Below are 23,773 nucleotides of genomic sequence, written 5' to 3'. Positions count from 1 at the left end.
AGTGTGATGTGTTAATTGGAGCTGTCACCTGTAAGGAAGTCTTCTCATGCCGTCCCCTCAGGTGGTTTTCTCCAGAGTCGCGCGTGTTTGTAAGAATGACAACGGCGGTTCACCGAGAGTGCTGGAGCGTTACTGGACGTCGTTCCTCAAAGCCCGGCTGAACTGCTCCGTCCCCGGCGACTCCTTCTTCTACTTCGATGTTCTGCAGTCGCTGACGAACGTGCTGCAGATCAACCACCGGCCGGCCGTGCTCGGCGTCTTCACCACGCAGGCCAACAGGTGGGGACCGATGTTGTTGACATCATTAGTGACACTATTATACTTTGAACAGAAACAGTTCTGCACCAAAATGAGCTCATTACTTAACATTAACATATTAAACCATGTGATATACAAACCAGAAGACATCACTCACAGGATCCGAGTCATGTTTCCATGTGACAGCCTTCATTAAAAACACGGAGGCTGATGTCGGGCCAGCTCGCGGTTCTGAATCCTCGACCTTTGTCTCGCTCTTTGTAACGTCGGCGTTTCTTTGTGGCCCCTTCAACAGCATCACCGGCTCAGCCGTCTGCGCTTTCTACATGGACGACATAGAGAAGGCCTTCAGTGGCAAATTCAAAGAGCAGAGGAACAGTGAGTCAGCCTGGACACCTGTTCCAGAGGAGCAGGTCCCAAAACCAAGGTAAGAGAGCCATCTTTAAATAGCAAACTGTCACTTTTTTCCTGCCTCCTGCCGCTTTGACAGCAGAGCTTTGCAGCTGCTGCTGTTATTGTTCTGCACAGACTCTGAACAAAAAAACAAGCAGTCACACAAGACACCTGTTTTCCCCTCCTGCTTGTCCCTAACAACAAACAGCTGCCAGTGTTTTTACATCTGTGCCCGCAGAACTGAATTCACCCCTCATATTTATTTTTTGTGCTGCTTCTGTTGCTGCTGCTGTTGCTGCTGCTGCTGTGCAGACCGGGATGCTGCGCCGGCGAGGGCTCAGCCGCCGCCTTCAAGTCCTCCACCACCTTTCCCGACGACACCTTGACTTTCATCAAGTCGTACCCGCTCATGGACGAGTCGGTGCCTTCAGTCAACGACAGACCCTACTTCACCCGCACCACCAGCAGGTACGACGTTTGTTTAACAGTGATGCCTGAAGTCTGGAGCGTAGCGTCAAAAAGCTCAGAGATCCAGCACGCTCAAGGTCACCTGTACTCATTATATTACCTGCTAGTGTTACGGTACTTAGAGCTTCAATGGGGAACATTTTAATAGTCAAACACGGAGGGAAGAGTCCATCAAGAGGACGCCCAGCACCTCCCAGCATCCTCAAAATCAAGGTCAACGAGCTGAGTTTATGCTCGGTGAAAAGTGACCCACATACAGTACAGAGCTGAAACATTCACAGGAAACAGACAACAACGAGCAAATTCACCGAACAAACACTCAGAGTCCAGCATCCAGATTCTCTGTGTTTGATAAACAAGCAGGATGAAGCAGCCATCTTGAATCTGAACAGTTTCAACTCTATGTAGACTACAGATAAGTTAAGCTCACACTTTGTCTTTTACATAAATATAATTGGCTCATCATCAGTTAACCTGACAATGAATTTAGTTTATGAAACTTTTTAATTTCCCAAAGATTAAGTCTACGATTGTCTTGTTTCATCCACAATCCAAATATATTCAGTTTACAATTCAATAAACAGAGAACGGCTGTGAATTCTCACTTTGGAGAAGCTTAATCGATTTATTCTTCCAGCTCCTAAAGAATATTCACTTCCACTTCTGAGTTAGAAAAGATCAACATTTGTTTGTTCATTATCGGGAATCTGTTCAGCTTGTTTTTTTTTTTTTTCAAAATGCTACTAATGTAAACTAGTGAATGTGTCACGATACACAACGTAAATCAATGAGATATTAGCAGAGATCTTGTTCGAACGCTCGGTCGACTCCTTTGAGGACGTTCTGAGTAAATTACATACAAAATATAATCATGAGTCGGACATTCAGGCTGCAGTTATGAAACAGGCCAGCGTCTTTTCTTTAGCGGTTACTATGTAGGTTTTATTTTCCATTTTCAATACCAACATTATGTACCGGCTGTGTTTCCACACCTGCGGCTGTGATTTGTATCGATGAGTGAGCTCAGGTGGAACACAGAAACCTTGTCCCTCATTAAAAACCCATCGGATTTGTTCTGCGGCCGTTCTCAGCCAACGCCAAAGATGAGCCGCGCCGGGAGGAAGGGGGGAGGGTCTTCCTCAAGTGCTGACCTGTGTGTGTGTGTGTGTGTGTTTGTGTGTGCGTGTGTGTGTTGTGACATTCGAGCATCCACTGATACCTGATGACGATGTGGCGGCTGTTGAATTGTTGATAAACGTCACAAGTGTTTCAGTCGGCACTGCTTAAACCTCAGACACGGAAATACACCCTGCATACACACATCACAGATTCAGCCTTAGTCACAGACACACACACACACACACACAGTATACAGGAGCCTCCTCCCTGCCTCCTGAAGCAGAGCCAGGCTGACAGCCAGCCAGACACTGCAGCGGCTCCACACTGGGGAAACATGTGCCGCTTCGCATCTGGCCCCAAAAACATCACATCTGCCTCGCCTCTCCCTGGAGAGCAGCTAGATAAATGAAATCTAACCAGAAGCGCATCACGCAATATTACAGAGTCATTGCGGGGACGTGCCAGTCAAGTCGATGCGGGTAAACAGACCAACCCTCCATGGGACCATCTGGGAGGGGGACTGAGGGAAAAGTGAGGACGGAGGAGCGGCTGCTGGTGTCCTTTACAGAATAGTAAAGAAGGGATGTGATGCCAAGAAAAATTACCGGGTTTATTAGTGGAAGATTGTTTGTTCAAACCCCAGGGTTGGAGAGGGAGAAAAAGGCAGGCAGATAAATGAACGAGCAAAGCTTATCCCTCTGACAACAAGCATTGGACTCAAGGTGCCCTTCAGCACGCCTCTTAATCCTCCACTGCTCCAGTGGAGACAGCGATGGTGCCACTGGGCAGCTCCCAGGTGTGACTGTGGAGCTGGATGAATATGAAGCAGGGTGGTGCTCCAAATAAAGCAGCAGTTCACTGAATTTCCTCATAAATACAAACCAAAAAAATGGGGAAAACAAGGGGCTGGGAGAGAGACTGCAGTGTGTGTGTGTGTGTGTGTGTGTGTGTGTGTGTGTGTGTGTGTGTGTGTGTGTGTGTGTTTTTGTGTGTGTGTATGCAGAAAGTTGCTAACCAACAGGAAGGATGGATCGATTGGATCGGTGTGGGCGGACTGATAGATGGGTAGATAAATTAATAGGATGAAGGGATTAGAGGATGTAGGCGATGGAGGAAGGGAACGGTGGGCTGGTAGATGAAGTGATTGATTGCACGCTGATGCTTCATACAATGAGCTCAGTGTTCGCCCACTGTTTGTTTTGTTTACCATGGGAAACCGACTTTGACAAAACAACAATGTTGAGATGCTAACCGGCACATTTGGCATTGTTAGCTGCTGCTAATTTACGTCAGAGTGAAGTGACAGCTTTCGGGTTTAGAAGATCTCGGGTTGCTTGGAGTCGGCGCGTGTGGTGATAGTGCATCTTTTTCCCACGGATATTTGAATACGTTGCATTAATGATAGTGTTTTTTTTTTATTGCTTTTTTTTGTGCAGATTCAAGTTGACCCAGATAGCGGTGGACACGTCTGCAGGGCCGTATAAAAACTACACCGTGGTGTTTCTGGGCTCAGACAACGGCCGCGTGCTGAAGATCCTGGCCAGCACCGAGGGAGCGAACGCATCCTTCAACACTCAACTCCTGGAGGACATCGACGTCTACAACCCCAACAAGTCAGACGATATGTCTTTTTTATCCACATGTGTGTCGTTTCTGTTTTGAACACTCCATTTTTTTTCCTTTAACTGTATTCACTGTTCATTTCTCTCTTCTGTTTCTTACTGTCTTTGTCCTTTTACTTGGTATCTTTCTTTCTCTGGTGCTCCCTGTTTTGTGCCTTGATCTGCCCTGCCCACCCACACTCTGGTCTATTGTAGCACTTTGCATCACCCTGTATAGCTCGAGGGGATGCTTTTTTTTTTCCCATGTCTTCCTTTGTTTTCTGACTGCACGCCTTGTGAAGCCGATCTGCACGCACTTCGACTCACAGCCGGGTTTCTGTATAATTTTCATACTGTGCCAGTCGTCTGCAGCGCTGATTTAAAAATGAAATGAAATCGAAAACGTCTGATCTTGACGGTTGGGTTTTGTTTTTTTTTTCCTTCTGTGTTCGTAGATGCAACGTGCAGGGGGAGGACAGGAGGGTGCTCGGCCTCGAGTTGGATCGGGATCACCACGCGTTGTTCGTGGCGTTCTCCAGCTGTGTGATCCGCGTGCCGCTGAGCCGCTGCTCCGACTACAGCACCTGCAAGAAGTGAGTCACCTATAGAGCAAAGCTTTTTTTTCTGCCATGGTGAGGGGATTCACAGTTAGTTGACTGACAAATTAGTAGATTAGCAATTGCCATAAAACAGTGGATTGCTCGAAGTAGAAACACGTCCGTTTCCTGTTGAAAGGAGTCGGTGTCGGTGGTTTAGAGTATCTCCTGGATGCTGGAGACCTCGGGGCAGACCGGAGCACATTGGAGGTGTTTTACCCACCATATGGAACGGGCAACATGTCAGGATTCATCAGGAGGAGCTGGAGGACGTCTCAGTTACCTCTCGTTGGCTGAATCCAAATGTTCAGTGTCAGGACTTCAAGAATAAGCTGTTTGCAGACTTCAGTCTTATATACTGTGACTGGGACACGTCTACGGGCGTGTGAGACAGCTGCGTAATTTTTTTTAGTTGACAATTGGAGAGGAAAAACTACCACTACCATCAAGTCCAAATCGCAATTTACATCGGTGAAGTCTGGTCCCCGTGAGGACTCTCTGAAAGTCTGCTCCAGGCTACTTGTGGACTGGATGAATAATGGGGATTTGGAAAGCGCTCAGAACTCCAGAATTCTTGTGAACGTGCCCGTAAAGTCCGCAAGAGCAGTGACGTCCGGACATTTGGATTCAGCCCTGCAACCTGGACCCAGAGTCAGTTCCAAAGGTGCTGCTTGTGCTTGAGATGGGAGATTTTCTGAGAAATTACAACATTAATAAATCATCTCGTAAGATTTATAAAGAATAAACATAATCATGAGTTACTATCCAGGGAAATGTCCTTCTTCTATTTCAAGAAGACAGGCCTGGGCTGATATTAGATTTTTATCAAATGTCAGAATATTTGCCATCATCAGAAATTTTCATCTGTGTGATTTTTCACCTGACTGTAATTTAATGTATTGCAGTGTAATATCTCAGTTTAGAGGGAAGCTGCAACAGACCAGCTGCGTTTTAATATATCATTCTATAAAATTCAGTAAAAGTGTCATTTAAAAGTTCCTGTTTAACATTATTATGTTATTAAAGTTTTTTTATGTGTTGTTGCAAAGAGAGCAGTCAGTCCTTTATCTATTCATACTACTGATTAATATCAAATTTAAATAAAATCAAATACTTTAATTATATATTGTAGGAAAAACCCAAAATAGCGCTTATTAAAGGAGGGCAAAACTCAGGAAAATGGATCAGTTTAAAATACTAGAGTTGGTGGAAAAGTGCCCTTATTTTGTCACATTTAAAAGTGGTGAGTTGGTATTGATTTACCTGCAGGACACAGGAGAAAAAAATAAGTGTACGAATGAAAAGGGAAAAGGAAATGAGTCAGAGGTCACAGAAACAAAACAAGTCTGAAACTCTCTGAAGACGGAGTGAGACCACACTCGGCGCCGCAGCCTCGCGTTAATGTAGATTTTCCTCTTGTGCACCGGGAAGAAATGGCACCAACACTGCCCGGTAACTCAAGTACTGCAGGATCAATTTCCTCTACACCTACCAATTTAAGAAATGTGGCCACTCGTGATGCTGTCAGAGGCTTTTGGACAAAAGCCTGCACCAAATAGCAGATTTTATGCTATTATCCGCCTGGTTCATGGAGTTGGTTGGGGCTCCACTTTTCCCCCAAAAAAGCACTCTGATGTTATTTGTGGTGTTGGCAGGTAAGTGAGAGTAAGATTAAACTGAGCAGCAGGAGGGAAGTCTGCTGTGGCTGTCATGTGAGAGATGCTGGTGGTTGGAGGCGACGTTGTACATTTCTATAAGCTGATTGTGATCTGATTCCTGCCTCAGCTTAACGTCTGAGTGTTGGTGATGATCCCACGCTCTCATACAGCTGCAATAGGTAGCTGCCATTTCAGTGTGCAGTGTTGGAGAAAGAGAATAATGTCCTCTGGGGTTTTTACAGTTGCTATCTTTACCGGTGAATCATCAGAGCTGGTAATATTTGAAATAGTGAGTTTAATTGTCCCAAAACTTCTCAAACGTGGGAAGAGAAACATAAACATGCACCATCACCTGGTGGCTGTACAACTGTGTCGGTGATCCTCTCCGTCAGCCTTATTTTGAAATTATTATTGGCTTTCCTGCTGCCCTGAGTTTGAACATTTCCATACAGCAAAAATTAGCATTAATTTCAATAATGGAAAGCGACTTATTATTTATTATATGACTTCTACTGGATGATTATTCAGATCCCAGATCCCTGCATGTAACCATGTCTCTCTTCCAAGCAACTCTGCTCTTACAGTCATATATCATTATAATTATGTATGTCATTTAAATTGAATTTAAAGGGAAAATGACGTGTCCACCGGGTGTCAAGTTTCCATCAAAGTGGATGGGAGCTGGAGCTGAATAAACACCCGAGACTACAGAGTCAGTTCACCAGGGAATGCATGCAGAAGCCAGATGTTGGAGGGTGTTTCTGGGCAGTGTGAAGTTCCATTTCTGTAAACATGATGCCTGTAACATCAAATATGATGAGCTTGAGACTGCCGATGAAAAAAAAAACATACAAACATGTCGCTTTCAAAATGGTCGTGGATATTTTTCCGCTATTTTCTGACATTTTTCTGACATTTTTCTGCCCAAATAAATAATGAATTACCTCAAACTGAAAAAGATAGAGAGATAGATGGTAAAACAATTATTTTCAGTATAATCAACAACTTATCACCTTTAAACACGGCTGCCATCGATCACTGTCTGGAGTAAATTCTGTAAATGGTACCTTGAAAGTGCTGCTGTCAAGACGCTGACATTGCTTTTAGAACAAGTTTATGAGCTGAGCGCAGCAGAGCCTTCAAGCGTCTCTCGCTGTCTGCAGCCTTTTGTTTTGTCAGGCGATGTTTTAGCCCCAGTGAATGTTCTCGCTACCCAGCTTTTGGGAATCTATTTTTGGGGCTTTGAGGAATGTTGCCCCCCCCCCCCCCCACATCACATCCACCCCTTCTTTTTTTCTCAACCCCACTTTCGAACCAGAGGAAGGATTTCTCCCTCAGCTCCACCGAGGGAATACATGTGCCCCCATAGCATGCTAACCCCTCATTGCAAAAGGCCTGGAGAAGCTCTCAACAATCGTTTACTCATAAATTGGATCCAGCTGATTGGCCGAGAGCCAGCGATGGTGGCCGCCATGTTTCTTTTTCTTTTCTGAAGCTAGAGGGAAGAAAAGGGGGGAAAAGAAGGAACGAAGAGGGGGGGAAGCTTATGTGCCGGCTACATCCCTGGATCCTTTTGAGAGACTAGAGCTACAGCACACCTCATCCTGGGATTAGGGGGCCCCGTAAGCCTCATCAGCACTGGCCAGGAGGTCAGGTTTCAGCTGCCATATCCTCCTTTACCACACCAATGAATCTGTCTCCCTCCAGAAGAGATTTAGCCCATCTCTCTGTTTTCTCTCAGCCTCTGCATTTCTCTCACTCATGGCTTCTCTCTCTCTCTCTGTCTCCTTCATCCTCCCTCTCTGCATCGTCAGGTTTCTTTTTTCACTCGAGGCCCTGCTGCCAATATTAGGTTTCAGAAAACGCTCTGTTTTGAACAGCGGGCAGGAACTGTGTGAAATGGGAGTTTTAATAAAAAATACAATAAAAGGGCAGAAGAGGCCCGAAACCCCTTAAAATCATCAGATCCAGGGATTTTCACCTCCACTGGATATTTCCTTTTTATATATTAACTAAGTGACTTCTCTAAGAGGGGGGAAGGCATATTATTTTTACCGTCAACCATGAAGGACTGTTGGTACTGAAGATTCAAAGAATCTGTGCTCCATTCTGGTTTATTACAGCTTTTGTCTTTGGCAGTTCTGGACATCATTTCTAGGATAACATTATTTGCCGATGTCCCCAGATGCCATTACATAAATAAAAGTGTTTTCTGATCTGACACTGCAAAAAGAAAGAGGGTGCAAACAACTTGGCTCGTGACTGAACGTCCACGTACTCAAGGTTAGGCAACGATCCGAGACCATGTTGACTGTCGGTAGGAAACAGGAAGTGATCAGCGATCTCCCACGTCAAAGTTCTTATTATGTTTTGTTGACCCATCCATCCAGCTTGACCTCCTGCAGACTCGAGAGTCATAATTCCTACGGCCACTAGAGGGCTTTGGCGTTCGAATGTAAACCAGCGTGGTCTTGGATATTTACTGAAATGACTGATATAGTTTTTTTCTACGAACGACGGTCTCAAACGACTTTGCTCAGAGATAGAAACCCAACCCAGGCTCACATCTGATCTGTAATAGCTGCTTTGGTCCACAGTTCACAATAATGAAAAATTGTGAAATAGTTAGTCTGACAATTGTCAGTGCATGAAGTGCATTTTAATAATAATCCTTCAGTGGATGTGTTTTATCTTAAGTTTGTTGGTTATTGTGAATATTTTGCCAGAATAATGTTGAAATATAACATTTTCTGCTGTTGCTATGGTGGTTGCTATGGACAAAGAAAAGAATAATGGCAGAATAAAAGGTAGCTATTACAAATTTAGAGCCATTCTTGTGATTTCATTGTTTTTTTGCACTTTGGACAGACGAAGCTATTAAACATTTTGATGTATGATTTTGACTGTCAAACGTTCTTTGTATTATTTCTGGAAAAGTAATGATGATGATGATCTACTGACATTAGAGTGAAGCAGTTTATTTCCTATTTTCTTGGGGTGGCTTGTAGTTCAGCAGCAGCAGCGTCACATTAGCTGAGACCCTCTCCAATAAGTCAGGACTGTGTTACTCCCAGGATATTGGCTAAATGACAGCTGGAAGTTATGAGCCGCAGCCTCAGAAGCTGGATAAATCCCCTTCTCCTCTCGGCGGCTAATGGATGTTCCTTACACACTGAGGCTGCAGGCAAACGTACACACCTATCAGTTCATCATAGCATGACAGAATATGAGCACAAAGGCGGAAGACAAGTCTGAAGTCTTTAAAGACAGATGAGGGACGCGCACGAAAGCTTGTTGTGTATATAAGCTGCAAATCTGAGAACTGGCGGCAGACAAAGAGCTCTGCACTTCTGACTGAAACCACCGCTGGACACGACTGGCCTGTTCTCCCACGATGCTTCAGTGCAGAGGTTCAGTCCTGTCATGTAACTGTGGAGGAAGGCTGTGACGGAGAGGAGAGGAGAGGCGGAACAGGGCGCGTATATACCTTATGGCGAGCGCATGAATAATTCATTAAAGCTGCACTCTGCAGCGTCACTTATTGGCAGCCACACACGAGGCGAGAGTCATTTTAGGACCTCGATGCCCGGAGCTCATCTGTCAGTCTTTGGTGAAGAGGGAGAAATATAGTTTGAAGTGACGGGGGGGGGACCAAAAGTTGTTTTAACTGCTGAAAAGAAAGTTTGTATCTGACACCGATGTTTAAATGTTCCACTCAGTGCGACAACACAATTTAACTCGAGAGCAAAAACACAACCGGGGCCGTTAAGTGAAGATCACAATGTTTAGATTTTAATAGACTCTTGGCGGCATCGATTCAGCTCAGTGGTCAGTTTAAATTGCTCGGCTGTTTATTGTTTTGAGAGTAAATATCCATTAAGTATCTTTTTACATGAACTTGTGGTTCTGGGCCGTGTTGCAGAATTCTGCAGAGTTAAACACTCGAGGCACAAATCAGGAACCTGAAACTCCAGATGGGTTTGTTAAACATAATATTCTGCAAAGGCGCCGCTAGAAACTGGATTCAAAAACTACTTGGCAGGTGATTGGAAGTGAACTTCAACCATATAACTGATGCTACATTAGCAGCTACACCAGCCGCCATTGTTGTCATCGTCTTTGTTGTTGGTCAGAATTACTCACCGGAAACTTTTGGTTTACTGTAAATATACAACACAACAATATATAATAAAAAAGTCCAGCTTGTTGTTTTTTGGGGGTTTTTTTTACGACACTTTGGAATAATAAAGCTGCTTCAGTTATTCTGCCAACACTTCTGGAGTTTGTCATGAATATATTCCTCATCAACTCAGCCCTGAAGACGCCTCTCTTCGTTATGAGGCACAAAAGCCGCCGTTGAGCTGAACAAACACCTCTCGACAGTCTCGACAAAAAAAACAAACTTTCTGAGCCTCGCTAAGTCTGTATAAACTGCAGGGCATTTGCATTATTATAGAGACGGCGGTCCTCTTTAGAAAAACAACAGCATCAATTGTTTGTGGAAGAGCCTAAAGCGGCTTCTGTATGTTTTATGTCTATTTGACAATGCAAATGATTCATAGCTGTTGTCTGGAGGAGAAGCTGAAGGACTGCGATGTTGTTGCAGAGCCTCAGCGTCCACATTAAGAAGGAGGAGGACGGTAATACACCACTTCTCCTCCGTTTTGGAGGCTCAAGTCGAGGTGCAGGGAGTCCTGGTCTTGTTGGCGTGGATCGGCTGGGAGGAGACGTGTTATTTGATCACAAGATTGATGGTGTGAAGTTGTGAAAGAGCTGCAAGCGTCCGCGCTTTTCTGTCTCCGGTGGATAAACGGCATTGTGATGAAATCAGGATTGCCACAGCTGAAGAGCCAATAATGGAAATAAATAAATGCAACCGACGTCAACAACTGGCGACGAATGAGAGTCGTGTGGCGTTTTCTATTTTAACCACCACCTCTTTTTTAAAAACTGAGGATTGGATGGAAGAACTGGAGATGTTGGAATGTGTTGGAAGCAATAACAAATGTTTGTCCTGCTGAAGGGCGTCAGAACAGAAAAACTCTGTTCTGGGTTGATTTGACTGACGGAGACAAACATGTATTTATTTATTTATGTTTCGTTTTATTCTGTTGCACCTCTGTTAATCCATCTGAACTGGTTTCTGTAAGTCTCTGTGGCATCGCCCTGATCGGGTGTCAGCAGGAGGTCTCATTGTTTATCTTGTCGTTTCTAACGTATGCATGCCAGTATTCTCCCCCAGCGTTGTTGTGCGTAACAGTTTGCATGCATTTATATTCCCAGCTGCAGGCGTGGTATCAGGAATAGCTTCTGTGTTGATTTCCTCTCTGTTCTGCTGGAGTGACACACTGATGTGCTCTCAGTGGGAATTCTCCACAGTGTTTACAGACTTAAGGTGGTGAAACACTTGGGAGCTCTTTTTTTCTTTTTTTTTTTAAGATGGTTACAACGATTTTTTTAGATATTTTAAAACGTCTCACAGGAGTCCTCGTTAAAACTCATTAAAACTCGTTCCTTGACTGCCGTAAAAGGTTTTCGGCGTGACGCGACAGACGTCGTTGAGCCTGACGGGATAAACACGTCTGTAAAGCGACTGTACTGTGGCAGCAGGCGAACGTTGTTGTTGGGGTTATGCTCGTTATGTTGGTGCTGCTGGGTGAACGCCTCAGACCCGAGGAGAGCGACGTTTAATCTCTGACTGACACCCACCATTGTTATTTTATTTATTTTTATTTTTTTGCAATTATGCAGCAGCAGGATGAAGCTGAAAAAACAAGTTCAGGATTAAAAAAAAAATACAAATTTAGAGTCAAACGAGAGTCAGAGTGACTGACAGTAGGATCTGCTTGTGGGAGAGGCTAGAAACAAAAGGGCAGAATGAGTTGATAATGTCTTTTATAAAGTGATTTACTCACACAAAAACAAAGGAATTAGTTCTAAGTTTTTTTTTTCCTTCCTAAATTCATCTGATTTGCCTTTTGAAGGTTTGTTTTTGAATCAGTTTTCAGAAAACGCAAAGAGAATATCGGGCCCGTTTCTTTCTCAGTTACGATCAGTTGAGAAACACAAAGTGCAGAATTTACTTAAACTCTTCCAATTACGTTGGATAACTAATTTACACAGTCAAAACAATTATGGATCGGGACTTTAAAGCCTGTAAGATGTGAGAAGAGAACAAAAAAAAAACCATGTCTCCCTTCAATTCAGCGAGAGAACAACAACACATCCGCAGTCTGACTAATCAAAAACTCATCTGATTCCCGTCTGTCCTCTCTGTTATGGAGAACGCAGTAATGTTGGAATGTTTCTTTCAGTCATTCGCCGTAAGCAAACGTGGATAATTACACATTTTATTCACACATAAAAGCACATGCAGATACTATAATGCTCAGCGCCTGCCACGCATTCCCATGCAGTCATAAAACTATGTAGATAGTGTATTTAAATACCAGCGGACCTCGTAAACAAATGTGTATTTGCATAAAAAGAAGATATGGGAGTTGAATTAAGAGTCCCGGTTAAGATGTAAAGCTTTGTGCTGTGATTCAGTGTTCACAATAATTGGTCTTTTGTTTTGTCAGTTGGTAAATGATAACTGTTTAATGAGGTGTCAGTTGATTGTTCGACTCTTGTCTTTGTGTCGCGGTACGCTCGGGCTCAATAAAATCTGAATTTTATTGAAATTGCAATATGTAGCCGTGCAGTTTGTCAAAAGCAAAATATGTGCAGGAGTAAAAATTGTGTTCCTGCGGGCTTGAAGGTACGATTTTATTAGAATTCCTCACTCATCAAACACTGACGCTTTTGGGATGAGAGCTGACAGAGCGTGAGTTTCTGAGGTGTCGTTGGGGAAAGAAACTCAAAATTCAGCTTTCTTACAAATTGCACCTTTTTAAGAAAATATCTTTGTTTGATACAGATCGTCACAACAAACTCAAACATGTTTCATCTCTGAAGTGCAGTCAGAAGATTTACAATTTGAGATTTTTTTCTACATCGTTCAACCTCACAGTTGAGTTCACGAGTTGAGATACATGATGGATGTTGTCGATGTCCTCCGTCACTGACCGTCTTTGTGTCCGTCTGCTGTCTGTTTTTCAGAAGCTGTCTGTCCTCACGCGACCCGTACTGCATGTGGCTCAAGTCAGGCAGCTGTGCCACCGTCTCACCTGGCTTCAAGTAAGTCCCACACACACACACACAGATGATAATAACAGCCACTTTATACTTATTATAGGGCAGAGCGTACAGATAGCACCACACCATCATTACAGCCATCCGCGCTGAATGAATGTTGACACTGACATCAGTAAAAAAGCTGCTTCACCGCTGTGTGTGTTTGTCTCCCGTTTCCTTTAAGTGCATTCTCAGAAATTGCCGGTCGCATTCGTTCGCCCTAATGTGGCGCTCTGAAGTATTTGGCGTGTTATAAGATTCTGTCTGCTCTCAGTGTTACGACTCAAGTAGTCCTCGTGCGGTGTGATTTCATTTTCCACCGTTTCTATAATTTAACATATTTCAAAGATCTGTGCGAGCGCTTGCCTCGGGGCTGAGCTGTAGTACTGTAGTTTGTTCTGGCGCGGCACTCGTTTACATTCGTGTTCACATCGGGAACAATAATAATAAAAGTGCAGCGACAGCAGAATGTGTTTGTGAGTTTATAAGGTTCAGCGAGCGAAGCCCAAATAAAGTCAGGGATGGTTCCTGACAGCAAAGTGTCTACATCCCCCACTTTACTGAGTCGCTGTTTGCCGACAGCTGTTTGCGTTACACGGGTTCATTCGGGGGTGTGTGGTGATGGAAGTGTGGATTAACTTCTCTAATATGAAAACAACTGCTGCTATAAACCAAAACACGCGCAGAGGGTCCAAATAATTCTCACAACGTCATTTAAAATTCTTGTGGAGACGCTATAGAGTCCAAATATGACAGATATGTCGAGCTGAATGTTGGGAATTATTTATAAAATGACGCACAAGACATCGAGAATATTTTATTGATGGTATGAAAGTGTGTTTAAAGAAAATAATCGTGAATATTTTCTGGTTTCCTTCCTCCTCTGTGACAGTAAACTGAATTATCTGTGAGATGTTTAAGGACGTCGTCTTGGGCTTCTGGAAACACTTTTTTTTAACATTTTATTAACTAAACATGTGATCTACAGATGAACTGATAATTAAGAATAATCCCTACATGAGATTCTGTCAGACGGGGGAGATTTCTCAACTTGAAGCGAGTTAATGAAACGTCGCTGCTCTGCTCGCTGTTCTAAACTTTCTGTTAACGTAGCAGATCTGGGTACAGTTTGTCTCTGAGAGCTGAACACCTGTCCCAACATCACTGGTTCTGATGGACGCAGAACTTCAGCTTCACTTTAAACTTTAATGTTTGCAGCAGCAGTTTCCCGCCCGATGAGATTCATTGTTGATTCCCCCCAGTTTCAGATAGACGTCTCCAAACACGAAGCACCGGGAGACAAAAGTGTGCAGTTTTGCTTTCTTAATCAAAAACACTCCAGCAGGACGTTTCAGCTGTTAATTCTTCTCTTGACGAAGTTGTAATAATTAGAGAGCTCGGCCACAGGAAGCACACGGGGTGGACACGGTTCTATTAAGACATTATTAGTTCTCTCGCTCGACAGTCACAGCGGACACATTTGTTATTTAGCCAATAATGTGAAGCAGAAGCAATAATCTTCATATTTCCATCGAGTGAGTTGTTCAGCAGCGCGCACGTCGACCGGACCGGCGTGCGCTGCCGGGGCGACGCACTCTTGATAATCAATAGCTAATCTGGAATTAGACAAGAGGGCAACATCAACATGATGAATGTCTGAGCAGCAGTTTTTACTTATCTGCTCGTCCCTTCAGAGATCCACAGCACGTATCCATCTTGTTTATTCTCGAGGTCCTGACATGTATTACATGCATGAAAATTAATAACTTCTGTTATTAGTTCTGTAAGCCTGATCTGAGAAGGAATGACCAATCCGTCCTGAGTGATCCAGTCACAGTCAGACAGGTATAAATCCAGCAGAAAGTAATATATTGGTGTTATTGTCTGCTGAATTTACAAGAACGCCCAAATAATAAAGAATTTGTACAAGACGGCATTTCACAACCTTTATAAAGTTTAATTTAACTCACCAACATCAAAATTGCACGATTTTTTAAGGGACCCTGGCGACAAAAGATGTGTCTTTTTAGGTTCTTAGTTACCGTATTTGTGAAATTTGATGATAATTTCACGATAATGTGAAATCGGTGGAGAATCAGTAAAACAAGACATCATTTAGTTGAGCGATTCGTGTGAACTGGTAGGAAGCTATTTGATACTTGGAGGTATTGATCTGTGGTGGCAGATGCAGTATCAAAAAGACTCTTCAGCTGTCAGAAATTATTCAGTGGGATTTTCTGCTTTTTTTTTTTTAAATCAATTGTCAGTATTATTTTGAGTGAAAAGCCAAAACAAATAAAAGTTTGGATGCTTCTTTAGCCTGTGAGGGAGCACTGAGACACGATGTCAACAAACTGCTGCTGCAGCCTGTAACTCAGTGTTTTGTGAGCAGTCATGTTGAAGAATCAGGATTTACTAAATTCAGCATCCAAACTGACTCATCCTGACATCCTTTTATGCCGTTGAGTCACTCATTAGCTTATAACTGACGTTATCAGTGCCGTTTTCCCCTCGCTGGATGTTTGTCTGGTCACTCAGAGAGACGTGTCCAGGCTTTTAGATAAGAAAACGACATTATCTGAAAAAGTTAATGTGGGTTGCAGCTCAAACTAGGAGGCTCTTTGTGTTTAACATCGTAGCTGCTCAGTCGGCGATGGAGGAGTTTTATTTTCATATTTGTGTCGCTTTAAAACAAGGAATATGGAATAGGGAAAGGATTTTATCATGAGCGTTATCCAGTAAGAGAAAAGTGACAAAAGCATTGACAGTTACTGCTTGTAAAAGAATTATTTGATCTGCAGACAGTTTCTCTGTCTGCGTAGAGATTTATGCACAGAAATGGTTTGTCGCCATCAAACCAAAAGTTTAAACTAATAAACCTTTTTCTGTCTTTTCTCTGAGCCTGTGTCATAAAATCAAAACGGATGTTTGGCTGCACGTGTTTCAATCACACAGCAGCGTACCGCACTGTCTGGCAGAATGGGGGGGAAAAAAGATGAATAGGTGGTTGGATGGACAGATGGAGGGATGCAGTAAAGAGTGGAGGAAGAGGAAGAGGAGGAGGTGGAGGAGGAGGAAGAGGAGGAGGTGGAGGAGGAGGAAGAGGAGGTGGAGGAGGAGGAGGAGGAAGAGGAGGAGGAGGAGGAGGAAGAGGAGGAGGTGGAGGAGGAGGAAGAGGAAGAGGTGGAGGAGGAGGAAGAGGAGGAGGTGGAGGAGGAGGAGGAGGTGGAGGAGGAGGAGGAGTTAAAGCTACTATTTCCTGCTCCTGTGTGCCTCCTGACAGTCGAGCACCGTGTGTGTCCCTGTGTGGTTGATGTACAACCTGTTCCTGCATCACCACACTCTTACCTTTATGTACACTGGTTGTGTGTGTGTGTGTGTGTGATATCCCACCACACACACACACACACCCTTCCACTGTGGATTGGCTTCCAATAGATTATTTTGAAGGCTGAAAATGTGCAGAGCTGGAATCGCTGCATATCCCCGTCTTGGCCACCCAGACGTATTACTTCCCCTGCCCTCACACGGACGGAGGCTAATGGGATTTTTTTTTTTTTTCTTTTTAGATGCATTTTTTTTCTGTGTGCCCTCTTTTATTTTTGCAGTTGACAGAATGATATTTGGGTTCTTGTGCTTAAATCCATCCATCTCTTGATCCCAACCGTCATGAAGTTTATTGATTTCAACATTTTGTCGTCTTCCTGGAGTCTTAGGTTGTTGGACCACCAGCGGGTTCCAGCCAACAGTTAGCTTATCTCAAGAGAAAGAATAAAAACTAGTTGTTTATTTATTGTTTAGTGAACATTAGAGTTGCTGATATATAGATGTTCTTCTTCTGCTTCCCGTTTTTATGCTAAGATAACAAGAATGGCACTGATCTTCTCATCAACCAGTAGAAACGCAAACAACAAAACCTCCTGAAAATCTGCCTTTTGAGTTTCAACCCCTGTAAACCTAAAACTTGACTCTGAAGCTTGCATTAGTCGTGATCAGCTTGTATTCACAGTAACTGCGGTGCACTGCAGTGGTGACTCTGGTAACAGCAAAGAAAAGTATTAAAAATTCCATTTACAAACTTCTCAAACCTCCTCCAACTTAATCCATGATCCAAAAAATGTCATTTTCCTAACCGAGCTTCTTTCCTGGTGCGGCTTCAGAACAGGTCAGAGACACAGTGTACTTGGTGTTTTGGAGAAAGTGAGTGTTTGGAACAAACTGTGGATCATTAGCAGAGAAATGGATCGTGCTGCAGGTTTTATGGACATTTTGATTTATTTCAGATCTTTTTTTTTTTTTTTTTTTTTTTGTGCCAGGACTCAAATGTTTCTCAGACACTTTTAAATCTTGCAGGTGGCAAAAAAAAAAAAAACGGCACTAGTTGTCGTCACAATACTCGTCTTTCTAACTTCAAAACAATACTTTGGAAAGTAACGATATCCGACCCCACAGCACACCAGACTGACACAACAAAATGTGATAAATATTAAATATCACACTGATATGGATAACCGTCACTTTAAGGTTGGAAGCTTGACATCGCTTGGCTCGGGTCTTAAAGAGTTGTATTAAAATTCTTCCTGAACTGTGCTCAGCTTTCACCGAGACGTTACTGCAAACTTCTTGTTCACCGTCACACGCACGGCCTGTTCTAGACTGTTTCTTGGCCGGGAGCGACTACCTCCTGGAGTCTGAGCCGGTTGTCAGTTCAAACTAAACCTGGCCAAGACGAAGTGGAAGCTAACAGGCTGCTGGCTGTAGCTGACATTCTGGGAAACACTCAAAATATCGTCTGTCTTCTAACCTGTTGGTATTTTCAATTCAGGCTATTCAGAAGATGCTATCAGTCGACATTTGAGCTGTTTGTTCTCCTTTTTTTTTTTTTTTTTTTTGCATCCAGAGGGGAGGAGTGGTGAATCTGATGTTCTGCTTCCTGTTGGGATGCAATATTGCCCCATTTAATTAGTTAAAACAAGCAGGATATCAAGAAGTGAGAGCTCTTAATTTGTTTAGAAATCTGTGAAAGTTTTATGGCTCGGTGCTTTTATTTACGCTTCCTGCTGCACACTGAGATAATCATTAAAGAAGCTGCAGCTTTTGAGGAAGTCAAATTAATGAGATTTGACAGAAATATGTTTTGGTTTATTAAAAAACGTGCGCGTAATAAAGCATGCAGAGTCGGGGAGCGAGATTAATAAGTAGCTTCTCATGCAGTTGTGACTTTAAGGATTTTGAATGGAGTTTGTAATTAAGATTAGGGATCCGTTATGTGGTTTGAGGTTAGGAGTTTAGCGGTAGCTGTCAGAGGAACGTCCTCAAAGTGAGACGTGCCTGTGATGGAATAAGAGGAAGTGCCGATGTGGCTTCACGCTGGCCAGGAGCTCCAAGCCGCTCGCTGAGGTTTTTGATTTATGAGTCTCGTGTTTTTGCGTGCGGGGACGGAGCCGCGCTGTAAACCGACGGAGCAGAACGTGAGCGAGACCGGCCAAAAAGTATTCTGTCCAATCTCAGATATTAGCCCCCTGCCAGAGAGACAGAGAGAGAGAGACAGAAGTATGGACAGATGAAAGAAAAAAAGGAGGACAGACAAGAAGGAACGGAGGAGAAAGTGGGAGCAGAAAAAAGAGCAAAATGGATTAAAGTTCGACAAAGTGAAGAGAAGTGGGAGTTCTGCAGAACATCTGTTTTACATTTAGACGTTTCTCGCTCTTCTGCTCGGGCTCGGCCCGTCTGTGTGGCTCTGAAGCAACGTCACATTTTCAAGCAGCATTAAGTGACATCTTTATATGTGCGTATATATATATCACTGAAAGGGAGGAGAGGAGTGGGTTGGTGAAAGAGGAGAGAGGGGGATAAGGATGACAAAGGGCCGGTGATGGAACAGGATAAGGATGAACTGATGTGAATCAGGCAGCAGAGAAAAACCCGACCAGAGTTTGAGATGAAGCAGATCAGAAGTCATCCTCCTCCGGGGACTTCCTCTGTCCGTCTCCCTCCTCTTTCACATCACTCTTTCATGGAGTAGCAGTCTCTTTTTTTATTTTTTTTTATCCTGCAGTCCTTTCTCATCCAGAGGTGGCATAAATGTTAATGACTGATTTGTGTCTGATCCAGAGGAGAGGATGGGAGAGGAGAGGAGAGGAGAGAGGATTCACAGCCCTCTTCATCTTTTCTGTCTCTTCACACATTCAAAGGTAGTGTGGCCTGGACGGCTCGGCTTCACATTGTTGTCTGGGTGTTCCAGTTTATGTGTCATCCATTATGCATCGGACAAAGTGACTATCGCCAAAAGCACAATGCCAAAACAAAAGGACGGCCAAGGACGTAGAAAGATCCTGAAACAGGATCAGCTGTGCAGTGCAGGTGGAAAGTCTGGTCATATCCTGAGTTTACAAAGTAAAGAAAGACAGACAGTGTGGCAGCTGGTTCAGGAGCCAGAAGGGCCCCTACCTGAGGATGTCCGGCTCTGAACTTACTCATATGGGGGCCAACATTGCTGCTGTGTAGCTCGAAGCCAAACTGCAGCTCAGTTAACTCTTAAAATCAATTCTAAATTTAACAGGAAGCCAACAGGGAGATGTCAGGGCTGCATCGGCGTGATGATGTCTGTTTTAAACCAGTGAGACTCCTGTCTGCTGCGTCCTGCATCCAAATAATCACATGAAACGACCGAAAACTAAAGAACATGTCGGTCTGTGGGCCCCCGAGCGTCGTAAAGATATAAACCTTTTACAAACAGTTTACGGACATTTTGTTTTGTTGTGTGTGTTTGTTGGGGAGCTATTATCAGCCACGGATCAGGTGCGAGTATTAGGAAGGTTTATGTGGGATTTATTCACAATAAATAAACCGCGTGTGTTTGTGTGTGTTCATGGTCGAGACGGAGCATTAGTGTGGCTCATTGATGTGTTTTTAATAGTTTGTGGACAAAAAAATGGAGCCCTGTGGCCCCGAGGAAGAGAATACATCACAACACGTTGCAAGAAGGAGCTGCTCATTATTGGTTTTGGGTCTTTTCTTGTAGAATATCACCAGATTTGTACTGAAAATTGCAATACAGGTCAGATATAAACTCATTTATATGTATATTCTCTTATTTTAACAGCACATTTAAAGAGTTAATAATAATAATTCAGAGGCAAGAAGGCACAATAGCAACAATAAAAGACAATGAGATGTAAAAAAAAAAAGAGACCAAAGCTTGTTGGAGCAGCACACATGACGACTATTTCCACCGACGCACGCAGGTTTTGTTTTGACCTTGACAGTCAGGAGGGAGCTCCTCGTAGAGCTGATGGCGGACGACAGCTACTGCCGCTGAGATTAGCGCCGGCATCAGTCAACGCCTGAAAAAAAACCCACGTGAAGCCAAACACATCAGAAACAACAGAAACATGTTTGCTTAATTTATGCACAAGACAGAAATAAAACACCACGAGCTGTAAACTCTGCAGAGACTTCAGAGTCAGAACGAGCTGAACTTCAGCGAACGCGTCACGCCGAACTGACGTCTTCGCTCGAGTCAGAGTCCAGAATCCAGTCGCACAACATCAGATGTGTTTCAAGTACAACAGCCATAATACAAAAAAAAAGTCCACAGTCCAAACAACAGGTTTGGGACAGGAGCCACGAATGACTGTGAAAGTTGTTGACATGGACTCAAACCTTCTGTTTTTATTTAGTTTTACACATCGACCTCACGTTTTTAGATGAGGGGTTATATTAATATAAAGGATGGACACTGACTGGTCTGGAAAACAAACAATTAGCAAGATATTAAACACCACATATTGTATTATTATGTCTCCCGACTGACGATGACAGTTCGCGTTATGATGCTACGTCCTAATTAAAATCGACCCTGGATCGTCACTTGTGTCGTCGCCTTGTGGAAATGAAAAGCTAAATGTCACATTGGATTTATTTTTCTAGGGTTTTTAATGTCTATGCAAAGCACTTTGCATCTTGTCTTTTCAAAATAAAAATAAAAAGTAATACATAAATAAAATTACCATGTTTCACACCAGTTTGTTTGTTTTTTTTATAATTGAAAACGGCCGGCCGGGATATTGATTTTATTCAGAGACAAAACATTTGCAGCCGTCCAACTTTCATGTTTTTAGATTGGAAACGAATCAGTATTCATGTTATTCTTCACGTCGTCATCCCGGCTACTTGTGAAATCATTATTTTCGTGCCATCGCTCTGTCTTGTTTATGGACTCTCATCTGCAGGTGTTAATTTGTTGTGCAGATACTCACCTTTCAGTGGAAACATCGCCGCGGCGTGTTATTTAAGGTTTAGTCAACACTGCATTCATTAAAAGTAAAGACCCGCCTGCCAAAAAAATCTCTGATTTACTAAATGAAATCATCATTGTGCCACTGAGTGCAGAGCTCTTTTATTATCAACGCCAAGATACAAATAATGATTCCACATAAAACACTGAACCGTGTGGGGGACATTCAGCTCAGGATGGTTTCCCCGAAAGAGATGAGACCTTTTAATCATCACATGGCGACCGAAAAAAAAATTCAGCTACCAAATCATTTTGTGTTGCAGTTTTGTGTTTGCGTAAGAGTGTAACGGCGCCAGATGCAGGACATGAACCCAGACTGAAAAAAGGGGGTTTATTGGGGGAAAATAAAGCAGACAGATGTTGATACGTGACAGCCAGAAGTTTCCTTGTGTTTGGAAAAAGCCGAGCAGAACGAAATGAATCTGGCCCGACGGTCGCATTTAACTGTTTATTCATGTGCATGAACACCAGAGAAGGTCAATTATGGCGAAGAGTGCCGAGAAATCTGGCGCGCTCCCTCGAACGTAAAGGTGACCCGTCATCCTGCTGGTTAACACGCTCTGTTTACAAGCGCTGACTCACTTCACTACACAGTGTAAAGTGCCCCTCCGCTTAAAAAAATTGGGTTTTTTTTGCATTTTTAGTCTCACGTCGGTGGGGCGGACCGCACTGAGCATGCTCGGGTGCGTACTTCAGTGTTTACAGAGAGGAACAAACGGCGCTCTCTCTCTCTCTGTTGTGTCGACTTGCACTGAAGTTGTTTCCATGAAAATGTTTCCAGCACAATCTGTGGACACGTTCAGAAACAACGAGCTACAATCGTAATTAATCGAGCACCAGAAACTCTGATGCATCGTAATTTCATCGCTGCAGTCCAACTCGCACGGCTTTGTGTTTTTAATGAATTTGTCTCTTCTGCTGCGCATAGACACGGTGGTGTTTCATCAGTCACAGCAATGGAGCAAAAGCCTCCACTTGTACTGAAATACGGGACGTTGCATTTACTGACACCACAGACTCGCTTGATCTTAAAATATTTGGGGGGTTTCCTGGCAGATACGATACAGATGCCTCGTCCACAGACGGGAGTTTTTGTGTTTTTGTGTGCTGTTGGAACTATTGTCATTATTTTCCGACTGGGAAAAATTCTTGCGAATTCCCTCTCGGGCCGGAAAGTCTCAGAAAATGTTGGTACGTGACGCAGAGAGACGTAAACGTCGGGATGATGGTTAGAAACTTCTACCAGAGTCGTGTTTTATAGAGTCATTGTCTCATTTCCTTACCTCAAATACTGGAAACAGCTGTTGGCGTGTTTTTTTAAAACTGTCTGAGTGATAAAATGCAAAACAACTTGTGTTGCTCTCTCATTCCTACATGATGCACATCAACACAACAACGTCAGAAGACTTCACAACGCGGGAATAAATCCAAACAAAATCCCTTGAAAGAAAATCTTGTTTGGTTCCTGAATCACAATATTAGCATTAAAAGTACTTTCACTGTGTATTTACAGTGATATGTCTCTGTCACGGTGAGCAGCAGTGAAGTGTTTAACGCTTCGTGTTCTTCTGAACAGAAACTCTCAGTCCTGCTGTGCATTCAGCGCTGTTAGCTGTTAGCTGTTAGCTGTTAGCTGTTAGCTTCAGAGCGTCGGCAGCTGTAAACTATCTGTTTCCATCAGCAGTCAGATTTTTGCCTCAGTTTCACGCTGAGCAGCCAGCCAGGGATTGTAAGTCACAGCGTGAGGAGACACGCGCCGTAGTTGTCGGCCTGGTTCAGTTTGTCGTTTGCACTGATAGTTACACAAACAGTACAAACGCACAAAATCCCTTTTGTCCCGGTGTCATCGTCTGTTGGTCCCAAACTTACTTCCCGTTGTCCTCAGCACAGCAGGACACTATTAATCTTATCAAGGTCTTTATATAAAAGTTTTTCTTGTGTTTTTCTTGCCTAATTTTGAAAAAATATACATAATCACAGGTGGATTAAATCACATCTGCAGGGACAGAAAAGGATTTCTGTGACTGTCACAGGCTTTAGCCACACAGACGATTGTCAGCAGGTTGGTTTTAGCTTCTTTGTGGCGAAATCCTTTAAACCATCGCGTCCCTAACTTTTGTTTTATTTACAACATGTAAATGTACATACAATCTTTCTCCTAATCCATGTTTTTCGTGTCAGTCGGTGGTTGTTTTGTTCTGGAAG

General features: G+C 43.4%; 1 protein-coding gene across 5 annotated transcripts in view; it reads left to right on the top strand.

Moving 5' to 3' along the window:
• sema6e (sema domain, transmembrane domain (TM), and cytoplasmic domain, (semaphorin) 6E) overlaps nt 1-23,773 on the top strand; it is a 166,531-nt gene that overhangs the window by 118,333 nt on the left and 24,425 nt on the right. For all 5 annotated transcript variants that reach the window (XM_037074469.1, XM_037074470.1, XM_037074468.1 and 2 more), the window contains 6 exons: nt 62-279; nt 554-685; nt 964-1,119; nt 3,675-3,851; nt 4,295-4,432; nt 13,195-13,272. In XM_037074469.1, coding sequence (XP_036930364.1) covers nt 62-279; nt 554-685; nt 964-1,119; nt 3,675-3,851; nt 4,295-4,432; nt 13,195-13,272 — 899 coding nt within the window. The remainder of the gene's footprint in view (nt 1-61; nt 280-553; nt 686-963; nt 1,120-3,674; nt 3,852-4,294; nt 4,433-13,194; nt 13,273-23,773) is intronic.

Source organism: Acanthopagrus latus, chromosome 17 (assembly GCF_904848185.1).
Source record: "Acanthopagrus latus isolate v.2019 chromosome 17, fAcaLat1.1, whole genome shotgun sequence".
NCBI lineage: Eukaryota > Metazoa > Chordata > Actinopteri > Spariformes > Sparidae > Acanthopagrus > Acanthopagrus latus.
The sequence above is the reverse complement of the archived record's forward strand: the minus strand, read 5'-3'. Positions and strand labels throughout refer to the sequence as shown.